Raw genomic sequence first — 13326 nt, 5'->3', positions numbered from 1 at the left:
TAGTTAATTTGAAGTACCCACTTGCCATTGGTTTTGGTGAGTGGGTTGCTAAAAATATAAGTTAACCCAAAAAAGTTGCTAAGAGGCTTTGATGTGATTTGACAGAAGCTATCACCATTAGACTTAAAGAAATCCAAAGTATTAGTCCACTTGCCATTGATTTGTGAGTGACAGCTAAAATTAGCTGGCTAAAAGACAAAAAGAAATGGAGAATAATAACATCATCTCTACTTCTTTCTTTATTCATTCTTTAAGCCCGCTTGAATATTATTTTATTTCTTTCAACCTTTGTGTGGACTTTTCACGTGTTTGAACTTTGGCTTTGTTTTAATATTCTTCACAAAGTATTAAATTGTTTCCATCTACCACATCTTCATTTTATTCATCTTTGAATCAACTCACTTGTGATGAAGTCCCTCCATTGATAAAGTGAAACTTGATTTGCAGCCACTAAGTTTCTCCTCCGAACATGCCTTGATGCATAATGAGCTGGGAATGCTAGATTGATCTGATTGCTGCAAATTTCGGATATGTTGTTCTCCACATAAGTAGGAACAACATTCATGAAAAACTCAATCCATTTGAGCAATGGAAAATCTGATTTAGCATGGTTGCAAGTGACTGGTCGTCATACACTGCTCTCACGAACAGAGATCATGATTAGTGTTTCTGAAGATTCAATACTTATGCGAATGACGCTAAATTCGGATATGTTGTAGTAGACATCTAAATGAACAACTTTCATGAAGAACGAATATTCATTTGAGGACTGGAAGCTGGCCCGAATTGGGCCATAATTAGGCCCGAATTGCCACTGTTATCAGCTTTCGCTGTTGCTGGTATGCTTCTGATGTTTGATGTCGTGAGGATTCCACAATTATCCAAATGATCCTAACTTCGGACATGTTTCAATGGACATTCTAATGAACAACTTTCATGAAGAAAGAAAATTCATTAGAGCATTGGAATTAGGCCCGAATTAGGCCCGAATTGCTGCTATTAGTTTTTTGCTGGCGCTGTGCATCTGGTATTTTCAGCCCTTAGGATTCAAATTTTGCCCGAATAAACCCAAATTTGGATATGTTACAGTAGACATAGAGATGAACAACTTTCATGGAGAGAGAAACTTGATTTGAGCGCTGGAAGTAGAAGTTTTGGCCCACTCCATCTGACTGCAGCAATGCATGTCTAGCCTTATTTTGGCCATTTTGATGTTCATAGAAAACTATCTACCATTTTTGGCAAAAATACAATTTTTGGTACAAACAGAAACAGAGTAAGTTGTTAGAACCTTAATTATCCACACATGGTTTTAAAAAAAAAGGCACGCCAAAAATTAACCTGCCTAATGCTTGCATTAGCAAATCAACAAAGACATGAGAACAAACAAACTATGTTCTTGAGCCCGATGCTGCTTCCATTTCTAAGTCATCAGATGGGAAACATGCTTAAGTGACTGACGTGGGGCCTATTTTTTCTGCTGATGTGGCTCCACGTGGAAATCCTACTTATAAGCCTGTGAGCCAGCAGCACGAGGCTACACATAAGCATGCGGGCCAGCAGCACGAGGTGTGTGGTTGCTGAGGAGAGTATTTCTTGGCTTATTGGCAGATTGAGAATGACGGCGCCGGCGAGTGTGTGAGTGGTGATGACTGATGATGGATGTGGGGAACTGGAAGTTGGGGTGGGGAGGCTGGGAGGAGTGAGAGGGTGAGAGAATTTTTTTTTAAAGTTTTAATTTTAATTTATTTATATTAATATAAATATTCTTTTTTTGAATGGTAGTAATAGGAACATTCTAAAATAAGTGTTACTACCTTACATAATTGCAAAAAATAAATGTTTCTTTTCAATTAAAACAACTTACATTTTGAATGGTAGTAATTGAAACATCCTAAAATAGATGACAAAGGAGAAAGAAGGGGTTCATTAGTGAATGCAAATCCATATGGCTAGGCATATAAAAGGAATTAAAATTCATAAATAGAGAGCTACACGAGGAATTATTATAGAATAGTACGTGGAGCAATTCTTTGATGCACATAATTGCATTCACATAAGAAAATGGAGTGGTGTATCCAATATTGAAAAATTAGCCCTAATGTATATAGTACTCGTTTGGCATTGTTTATTTAGGGTGATAAGTGATTTTAAAAAAAATTGGGAAGCCCAACTTGTTTGGTAACTTGTGATAAAATCACTTATTATTAAAAATCGATGTGGGAAAAGCAATAAAGGAAAGCAGCTAATGACCTGCTTTCAATTTCTAATTATGCGATAATTAGATTTGAGGAAGCGCTGGGTTTAATGAAAATAAACATATTCCGAAAACACCCCAACATGATTTCACGCTCTCCTCTTCTTCATGCGTCTTCTCTATCCCAAGCCACAAGAGCACTGTTCTCCTTCTCCATTCTTCCTCCATTTTTTTTCTTGTTGGATCAATTAAAGCGCACTCCTAAGAAGCCACAAGACTCAAGTAAGAGACATATTGTGTTTATTTCTTCTCAATTTCATTCTTCCCTTTTTCTCTTTAATTTTTAGGGTTTTAACTATCTTGGTTCTTCTTCATGCCATCTCTTCACAGAGATCACTCCTCTTCACAAAGATCACTCCTCTCCTTCTCTTCCACATATTGCCTACGATTTTTTTCTAGTTGGATAAATTGAATCGCATTGCTAAGCTACAAGACTTAGGTAAGAGCGCATATTATGTTTATTTATTTTCAATTTCCTTGTTCTCTCTTTCTTCTTTGATTTCTAAGATTTTAACTTTCAATTGTAGCTGCTGTTGGTTTTCTATATTTCGTATTGGCATGAGAATGGCATTTTTCCATTTTGGATTTTAGGGCCCTTTCCTGATGGGGTCAAGTTCCTATAAACTGGTTCAATTGGTATAGAAAAGGGAAATAGACAAATAGATTTCGAGGAGGTCCTTCTTGGAATTTTCTTACTTGGAATTTTCTTCTTGGAATTAGGCAAATAGGTTTCGAGGCAAATAGGGTCAACCTCCAAAGCATGAAGCTGTATTTTTTACTTGGATTTTTCTGTATTATCTTGGGCATAACTTCTTCTTTGTTAGGTTCTTCAATTCTTGTCTACTTCTTCTTTTTATTATTTCTTTCTAATGTTGGGATTTAGGAACAAAGGAATTTAGGGATTTAGTGAACCCATCTATTTTAAGAAACCCAAATGCCCAAATGATCACTTGGTGAAGAAGATTCTAGGTGAAGCTTCTCTGCTTGTCAAGCATGTATTAGCATGAACAACTCCATCCATAATCGACGAGCGTTTAAGATAGTTGCAAGATATACCGCTATCCTTTATGCTACCATTTTAAGATAGTGTGTCTATATATATATATATATATATATATATATATATAGAGTGCATCCACTTACCGCCCTATTATATATATGGGTGGATCTGTGGCACCATATTTTTGACACAAGTTTTGACATAATTTTTGGGCCATTAGATTACTCCACTTTTAATGGTTGAGATTAAATAAGACATGACAAATAGTTTTAATGTTTTAAATAAACAATCATTAATTTTATTCTCTCCCATAAAAATAAAATAAAATAATTTTCTCTCTCCTCCCTTTTTTATTGGAAATGTAATATATTTTCTCGATAATATCCTTTTTTACTTGGTACTCTAATCTCTCTTCTTTTTCACGTATACCCAAAAAAACCTCTATTCTCTCTCTCTCTCTCTCTCTCTCCAGTAACTGCAAACCAACCGTATGAATTCTTTACTCCATTTTTATTCCATTTTCATTCTTCTTAAACCAAATACGTTTTGTTTTGTTATTGATTGTGTATGCTCAATGATATGCTTAAATATCTATTTCTGGTTGCTGGTGATTGAGAATTCTATTGCTAATGTGACATTTTGTTCTTGCAAAGGTTGAGTTCAAAATCAAGTATGATGCTTTGGATAAATTAAATGAAGAGCTTGTAAGCATAAATTAAAGGATGAGATTTAGTTCTTCAGATCTTCTATTTAATCTAGTTTCTTATGATGGACATTAGTGGGACATTGGAGTATTAAATTTTTAATTCCACTGAACTTGAAATTCTTATGTCTGTATTAGATAGCAAATTATCAAATGTAGTTGTTTATGTTCTTTATTTTGGCAGCTCGAGGACTGTGTCCACCCATTTTTTGATCAACTCCGTGATCCTATGTGTTACTGCGGCCTGCTATGCCAATATGCTTGAAATCATTGGTAGCCATAGCCTAAACTCTGCAGATTTGGTAACTAGGCGACAATGAGTGATTTTGATCATGCTCATGCCAGACAGATTATACTTGATTTTGATCTTCACCGTTCAAATGCAGATCTCAATAAAAAGGAATGATTCTCAGCTCTATAACAAAAGATGGAGGTTTTTTTTCTGGTCCCAGGAAAGAGAGAGAGAGAGAGGTATGCGTGAGAGAAGAGAGATTAGAGTACCAAGTAAAAAAGGATACTATCAAGAAAAGAGATTATGTTTCCAAGAAAAAAGGGCGGAGAAAGAAATTTATTTTATTTTATTTTTATGGGAGAGAAAATAAAATTAATATTGTTTATTTAAAACATTAAAATTATTTGTCATGTCTGATTTAATCTCAACCATTAAAAGTGGAGTAATCTAATGGCCCAAAAATTGTGTCAAAACTTGTGTCAAAAATATGGTGCCACGGATCCACCCCCTATATATTAGTTTATATATATAGTTTCAGTGTTGAATATTCCAACGTAATTTTGAAATTCTGGTATGTGATAAAATTGTGCTACTAGTTTAAGCATCACTCAGGAAAGAATGATCTTGAGACTTTATAGCAGAAGTCCTATAAAATAATTACTATTCAATGTGGCACGAAGTTATAAGTATACATAAGGGTGCAATTTGGTAAATTTAGTGCAGTTTTATTACAAATTTATAAATAAACCCAATCCTTTTTTTCTTTGCTCTTTTTGAGTGTGTTTATAAATGAGTTTTGAGTGTGTGTAATGATGGGTTTTGGGTGTGTTTATTTTTATTTTGAATTTGAGTAATTGTTTTATTTCATATTTCATCCTTTTAGTTTTCCTCTTGTTGTGAGCTTATCAATTTGTGGGCTTGCAGCATGCAATTGTCGGAAGAAGTAATTATCAATTTCTGTATAATTTGGAAAATATTGTATAAACAAAAGAGATCATGTTGGTGTTTATTTTGTTCTCTGTGTGTGTATCATTACTCTTTGAGATCCTTGCTCTAGCATATCTTAAAGATGCAGATTGTTTCTTCAATTCTGTTTTACTCTTCTTAGTTGTAAATTTATGTTTTATTATTGTCTTATCTTTTGGTTTTTCTTTTCCCCGTCTCTATGCCGCTTATCTATAGTTTGGTTTGTTTGTAATTCGCTTGTATACCTATTATTTTCTTTTGTGCTTATATATAATGTCTTTGTTGCAATAAGATGGCAAAGAAGAATAGTAACTTCACCACAACTGAAAATTTTGCAAGTGGATCTTGAAAATTGTCAGCATTGTGGAATGCTCAAACTATAGCCATCTTCATTGACCTTTGTATCAAGGAGGTGGATTTAGGCAATCGTCCTGGTACTCACTTTAATAAAGTTGGATGGGCAAGATTGGTTACAATTATTAGTAAAGAAGATAGGAAGACCATATGAAAAATTACAATTGAAAAACAAGTGGGATTTATTGAAAAAAGAATGGAAATTATAGAAAGATCTAAAAGGGAAGGAAACTGGTCTTAGGTGGAACGTATCGTTAAGAATACCGTTGATGCATCTGATAAATGGTGGCAAGATAAAATTCAGGTATTTGAAGTTTTTGTTCTTGTTTTAATATAGTATTGATATCCATGGTTTTTTTTAAAACTTTGTTTAAAAATTCATTATAATATTTGTATATGTCATAATGCAGGCATAACCCAAATATGCAAGATTCCAATTTGAGGGTATTAGTCATGAGATGGAGGAGAAGTTAGATAGGATGTTTTTGAACGTCACTGCCACCGGTAAGCATTCTTGAGCACCTTCATTTGGTGTACTCACAGATACTTTCACAAAAATTTACTAAACACTCAAACTGATTATTGTACAAACAACACTTATAAAAAAGTTTACCAAACGCCAAATTGTTTTCTCTCACAAAGACTGATTATTTTCACAAGACAAGAATGTCAAAGCCAATCTTTCAATATTATTTATTTAATTTTTACTTGTAGTATTTTTTTGGTTTGAACCACGAGGTGGTCCTAGAAACTGGCCCATTTTCAATATTACCTTTATAAGGAATTACCACTCACACCAACCACCTTTTACTTGTAGTCTTTTTTTCAGTAGTGCGAGAAATGATCAGTGAATGACACATCAAATATGCAACCCCAAAAAAAATAAAAAATACGTGTATTATTATTAGCTCTTAGATTTTAAAGCTTTCCTAGACATTTGTAAATAAGAATTTAATTTAAGTTGATTCCAAAAATTTTGAGTCAAATCATTTACTAGTGCTCCTCAATCACAACGGGTTTTTCTTGATCAGATTGATGAGGATTCCCTAATACTAGTTCTTCTGTTGTTGGCTCTTGTGTTATTAGATACAAGTATTTTGATAGTGGTGTAGATAAACTGTGGGAGGGTGAAATCATGTTAAAAAATAATTAAATGTCCAGGCTAAGGAGGACAAAAGCTTTATAGAAGGGAAATGCCAAGAAAAATTGAAGCATCATAGAGAGCGATCAAACAATTCTGATTAGGGTATTTTCTCAGTTTTATATCCTTTGTCTACATTACAATTGTGAAGGAAAGACCATTGATAAAAGCAAAAGAAAATCTGACCTTTCCCATTTGCTCGCAAATCAAGGTGACGAATTCACAAAATGTTAGGTTTGGTTAACATGGGAGCTGCAGCCTGCCTAACATTTTACAGAATCAAATTGAACCTACGGTTCAATAAACAAGGAATTCCTAACCCAATGTCACAAAAATTATACAATTCATATATACACTAGTATTACATTTTTCTGATCTGACATGAAATCGCATATGGGACTTCAGTGTAAAAAGCCTTCCAAACCGTACGGCGGCTGTGGTCCTACAGATCCAATCTTGCAAGAACCCTTACATGGAAGAAGGGGCAGCTCACCAAGCGGCTTCATGACCACTTTGTGAGAAAGCCTATTCCAGAATCCTCAATATCCGACCAAACACTGAAAATCAACAATCACATTGCCCCCGTCTCATCCGAACCAGTAGAGGCCTCGCTTCCTACTGGACATGCTCCGCCTCCCTGAATATCATCCTCACTGGACATGCTTCCTTCAGTGGAATTAGAAAATGATGGTCCAATATCATCATCACTGAGCAGATCTGCCTTCCGTTTCTCCCTGACATCCTTTATTCCTCTTCCTTGAAGAGCTAGTCTCCTGCGTTTTCGGGCTTTTCTCTTGCCCTTTGGAAAATCCTCTCTCTGTGTTTCAATGCTTTTGCCTTCTGACTCCTTCGGATTTTTACCCCTGCCGTATTCATTATCCTCCGAGTCTTCAGCATCAAGTTTTCGCTTCTTCCTACTTGAATTTGTCTGCCATGGAACAATTTTGAGGTCAGAAATATAGAAAGGCAGCACAAACACACCCATAAATCTAAGTCCTAAAAACATAGCATGAGAAAATACATAGTCCTACTTATCATGTTGAAGCAAATGGGAACAAAATCACCAAGCCGCAATCTAAAGAACCTTTCAACTACCAAAATGTCAGCTCTGATTCGTTGCTCCTAATTTCCCATTAAGTTAGTAAAGCATGCAACCAAGCATATGTGATTCGATGAAACACAAACGCGCACAGAGAATGTCAACCAACTGTTTGAAATGATTTCATGAGGATACCTTGGGACCACGATCGACTAGCCGAGCCCATTCATGTCGATTCCGAAGGCAATCAAGAACAGCCTGTGAAGGACTTGTGTATGCATAGCGCTCTCCATTATGCTTTCTCAGGTTATGCCAGTGCTGCAAATAAAACAAAAAAGAAGAAAAACAAACAAAGAAGCTTATTATTCTACACCCATTATGAGAGACAACAATTACACATAAAACAGCAAGCATTCTATTGAAAGCATTCATACCGGCAGCACAGCATTACAAAGCTCCTCATATGTCATCCGCCTGCCTTTACTCATAATCTCATTTATCAAGCCTAGATAGGGAGAACTGGATGAGCAAACAATGAATAAAACTCTAAGTAGAAATAGGAAACCATAAGAAAGATTACAGCTACCTGGCAAAGTACGATGAACAGGACCAACTGCGCCTGTATCATCATCAGAGGCATTCCTTGGGGAACTGCGTACAGATGACACATTACGATCACTAGCCTCGGTAGATGAAGATGGTCCACTGTTTGCAGTGGCAGTGGCAGTGGAGGCAGAATGGATGTTCCTCTTGCTGGAATGTACCACCGTTGAAGATAAATTGTCCTCCCTCTTAGCAGCAACATCCGATGTACATGCTGCATCTTGTCTTCTTTGATCTGAAGAAGATGGTACCCTGTCAATCTTTTTAGCTTCATCATCATGTTCACGGGAACTTCGGAACCCATCTTTATCCCTGACTTTTCTTCTAGACACCTATAGATTGTATCAATGGGATTAGTTAGCAGAACCCTGACTCAGAGTATTTTTTATATTATTATTTTATGTAGGAATGAGTTTCTTAGTAACAAAAAGAACCAGTTTTAACAGTTCATATTGGAATCTGCATAAATTTAGACATATTTTTTCATTAAAAGAATAGGTAAAATCACATCATATTTTTTTTCCAAAGATAATATAAAATTTGACATCTTACTGAATTCTGATCTTTTCCTCCAGAACTAGATGTGCGCTTCATTAACGTGCTTGTTGCACTTGGAGAAGCCAACTGAGGTAAGCTAGATGCATTGCGAACACGTGGTACACGAGGCACTCTCGGAGAACTGTTGAGTTGTTGATGTAAAAGTAATGCAAGCTGCCAAAATCCCCATAAAATATATAACATCAGAGGAAACCTACTACCAGCAATGAAAGATAACAATATAAAGCAATGAAACTTTTTTTCTCACTTCTTCGTCACTTAGTTTTGCCTGCAAACTTGATGGTGCAGGTGGACAAGCAGACGTGGTGTGACTCTGATTAGTCTTAGATGAAGTTGTCTGGTTAAACTTTTCAGCTCTTTGCAATGCGCTTGAAGCTGAACACTTATTATGAGCATGTAAAACCTTCTGGCTTGGCAGAGATCCAGCAGGCTCACTAGAGCCTGAAGGAACTGCAGCATTCCCAGTTGAAGATGTTTTGGAAGATGAGTGAAGCACTGAATCTTTTGAATCTGATGTGGTCCACTTGGAAATGGAATCATGATTCCGGCTTGAGTGTGAGGTTTTCAGAGCAGAATTAGTAGGGGATCTTAATTGCTCTTTCCCAGTTTTCCTTGACATATTGTCCCTGTCTTCATCCATATCCTCACATGAAGCACGATCCTTTTTAATGCTAACATTACTTTCAGACATTACTTGTTGCTTGGGGATTGGATTAGGATTCTGAGCATCACCAGATTTTAAGTTATCAGAAGTGGATGATTTGGAGATTGCAATGGTGGATGAAACGGTGGAAGATTTTCCAGCACAGACTACTACTGTTTTACACTGACTGGGTACTGCTGGAGAGTTTAAGATAGTCCCACCGGATTTTGAAAGCTCTTCGGCAAACACCAAACCATGGTTGGCATCTGAAGAACTTTTTTGCAGAGTCATTGAATCCTCAGAACCTTCCCATTCTCGTTTAAGCTGGCAAGAATCAACAGATAATTCAACACCCTTGTCTGTATGAGAATCACTAGCTGCTTCTGAATTTCTGTCAGCACCTAGCACCTTATGGTCACTGGACAATGGGCCGTTTACTGTCACATCATTAATCTTCGAACTTTCAGACATGTGATCTGAAGATACAGCATGAGGAGAAGACTGAGCATTCAAAGGGCTCCTAGAATTGTCATCATGTTCTTCTGTTTTCACTTTGGAACAATGTTCTATAGACACGCCACCGGTAGGATATTGAACCTGATTCTTAATTTCTGGTGCAGCAACATCTTCAATGGGAGGTTTCACGTCCAAATTATCATCTGCCGTGCTATCTCCCTATTGTAATTACAAGATTTGTCATTTCCACAAAATAGTTGAACTCTCAAATCTCAAAACACACATAAAGCACCAGATTTGCAGTCCAATGAACGAGCATTAAATAGTGTCAAATCCAGTAGTCCTTAAATGCATAAATCCATTACTTGCATAGAGAGTGGAAGCTGATGCTTTTGTCTATCGTTTTTTACCTCTTCAAATTGTCAGTTTAGTTATAGGCCTACTACATGCTTGGCATCAAATTTTAGGGAAACGAAAAAATATGCCAAGACTTTGTTTCTTATTTAACTTTACAGAGTCAAAACATGGTTACAACCTTTCAAAATAAATTGTGAATAATCCAATTATTCATAGCGTACCAAATGGAGGAGACAGTGGAAATTGCAGCGATGGTGCCATTAAGGGGATAAATGTTGAAATCAAGGGGCTAATTAAGCGATGTGTTTTGAAAACTACAAAATACAAAATAAACACTAAGTAACCCGCTAAGGGTGAGCATCAGTAAAGCATACCTCTGGTTTTACATGATCAGTTGCATCGTCATTGTTCTCTAACAATGGCTTGACAGCATCATCAGGTTTGGTAAGGGTGATATTCCCCTGCACTGCAGGAACTTGCTGGCCAACCTTGTCATCCTTTAGTCCATCACCAAATGAAAGCTTATGTTTAGAAATGTCAGAAATTACAGCTTCCGAAGAGTTCTTTTCAACAGAAGAATTTGCTGCAGGTGCTGCAGGTTCTCTGACCACAGAGTCACTCAACTTCTTATTCTTCATACTCTGAATGTCAGCCTTGGAAGTCTTCGGACCTCTGTCCTCAGAAAATTCCAATTGTTTTGCATCACTCGGGGGTGAAAACACTAGTAATAAAAATTAAAACACAAAAGTAGGAGTTAACAGGAGCATGTCTACCACTGCAAGATTTCACCCACTGCTATATTTCTTACCATTTGTAAGTTATCAAAATAAAAAACTGATATGTTCCATCACATAAAGAAAAGTAAACACAGAAAGCATTTAAAGCATCTAAAGCACAGCAAATCACCTGATTTAGACGATTGTGCGGTTCTTTTCTTTGAATCAGCCTCTTTATCAGCAGCTCTAGCTTTCTTCTTGCTACTCCGATCTTTGGATGTCCCCAAATCGTCCTTTTTTCGCTTGCCGGAATGGAATACAACAGGCCGAAGTAAGCTTCTCTCCTTCTTCACACCACTCTGACCACATCTAAGATCATCAACCTCATTATCCCACCTTTTCGTTTCTTTCAAAGACACATTCTTGTCATACCCGCCATCCTCTTCTCGGCCCCTCATCCCCACCAAAGCAGCCACTGGGTTTGCCAACAAAGAGAACAGAACACCAGCACCTTTATTAACAGGGTTCTCATTGTCTTCGTCAAATCTAGCATCATCCTCCTTCTTATCATCCCAACAAGGGAATTCCCTATACTGAAAATTGAACTTCTTGGGCACATACCCAGTAGACTTCCACAACTCGGGAGTAAAAACCGACGATAATCCACCAAATATAGCAGGGTCCCCACCCGGAATTCCCTGAACATGTACCCTCTCCTCCATCGGTATATCAGTCCAAAGCCTAAAAGGGCGGCGAGTAGGCACATTTGGCGGATGGGCATAAGAACTCTCCATTCTGACAGTCTTAGTAGGAAGCTCCACCAACAACTGCGCAACCTCAGTTTCCTCGCTCTCATTCCTATTGTTCCTAGTCTTACATTTATCACAAACGAAATTATCATCTCCCTTCACGTACCTAGAGCACCTGGTGTGCACCCATACGCCACACTCGTCGCAATTGACCATCTCTTCGCCATCGTCGAAATTCACACCGCACAGGCAGTCCACGGTCCACGACCCGTTAACCCAGTCGTCCGGAGGGTCAGAGTTCTGAAGGCGGTGCGATCGACCCTTCATAATTCCAACCTCCAATCTCCTGAAACCAAAAAACCCTAGTCTCCTCGCAATCAAACAAACAACCCCTAAACCTAAACCTAAGCCTAAGAAATCCCAATTCACATCATTCTCAGTCTGGATGCATTGTTTTCAAAATCTCTAACAAGACTACGAATTTCGATAATTCCCCAGAATACAACTCCCAAGCATCGAAAGATTGGTGTTTGAAATTTTGTGTACCTGGAATCTGGAAAGCTATTGCTTCTCTTTGCTGGGGCGAAGAGCTTGAAAAACGGATCTTTATCCGCACGGACGAAAATGGCTTCTTCTCACGAACGATTAAGCGGAACTGAAAAAGATAGAGCCAGATTTCTTTTTTCTTTATTTTTTTTTCTGAGTTTTGTGAATTTGTGTTGGCGTCCGTCGAGTTTTGACTCGTTACCGCGGCTCGGCTCCAAAATATCGCTTCTCGTCAAAAGACGAGCCGGGCCGTGATTCATCGGAGCGTTCAGACTGAAACTCGAAACGACAGCGTCTAGTGAGAATAAGGTTGATTGAGTCTTCTTTAGAGGCTCATTGGGCTTTTGAATTTTGGATCAACTTATGGTCCAATGGACTTTTGTTTTATTTTCCACAGACCTCTTCCAACCAGCACTATTTAAATATATAAACACACCCAAAACCCATCATTACACACACTCAAAATTTATTTATAAACACACCAAAAAGTTCTTTGGGGTTGATTTTGGGTGTGGTTTAAAAGTCTTGGGTTTTTTTATAAAACATGTCTATTTATTTTATTTTATTTTATTATGTTTTTATTGTGACATGCCACATGTGATGTGAGCTAGCGTAAAGACAAAGCAGCATTGCAAATTGTAAAGCATATTATGAAATACAACAGAATAAAAAATGGTAGAAAGTAGACGTCTCTTTTGAATATTCTAACGTAGGGGAAATGAGAAGAAAATAAATAAATAAATACAGAATGAAATTATTTCTGCCCAACCTTATCTGATATGTAGAGTTTGTAAGTGATTGCACGTATTTGATGTTTACTTTCAAACGTTCCAATTAATTAAGGTCGACAGTAAATTTGGGTTATGAGAGAGACTCAAATCTATTTAGTTTTATCTCATTGTTCAACGCGAATTCTATGTGGTACATATCTCGTGATATGTTAATTTACTTCAATACTTTTTTTTTCTTCATTAAATTTATGCACTAAACTATGTAAAATAGGTCG

At 37.0% G+C, this 13326-nt stretch overlaps 1 protein-coding gene across 1 annotated transcript; it reads right to left on the bottom strand.

Moving 5' to 3' along the window:
- Nucleotides 1-6817: 6817 nt before the first annotated feature.
- Nucleotides 6818-12547, bottom strand: LOC103337878 (RING/FYVE/PHD zinc finger superfamily protein). Its single transcript, XM_008241049.3, has 8 exons — nt 11216-12547; nt 10684-11030; nt 9101-10171; nt 8848-9006; nt 8279-8627; nt 8127-8197; nt 7888-8010; nt 6818-7581 (listed from the first exon to the last, which is right to left on the bottom strand). Exons 1-8 carry the CDS (start codon nt 12099-12101, stop codon nt 7225-7227), a joined length of 3363 nt encoding a protein of 1120 aa, XP_008239271.2. The 5' UTR covers nt 12102-12547; the 3' UTR covers nt 6818-7224.
- Between the last annotated feature and the right edge of the window lie 779 nt (nt 12548-13326).

This window comes from Prunus mume, linkage group LG7 (assembly GCF_029339155.1).
Source record: "Prunus mume cultivar Tortuosa linkage group LG7, ASM2933915v1, whole genome shotgun sequence".
NCBI classification, from domain to species: Eukaryota; Viridiplantae; Streptophyta; class Magnoliopsida; order Rosales; family Rosaceae; genus Prunus; species Prunus mume.
This window is presented reverse-complemented; position numbering and strand designations above follow the sequence as displayed.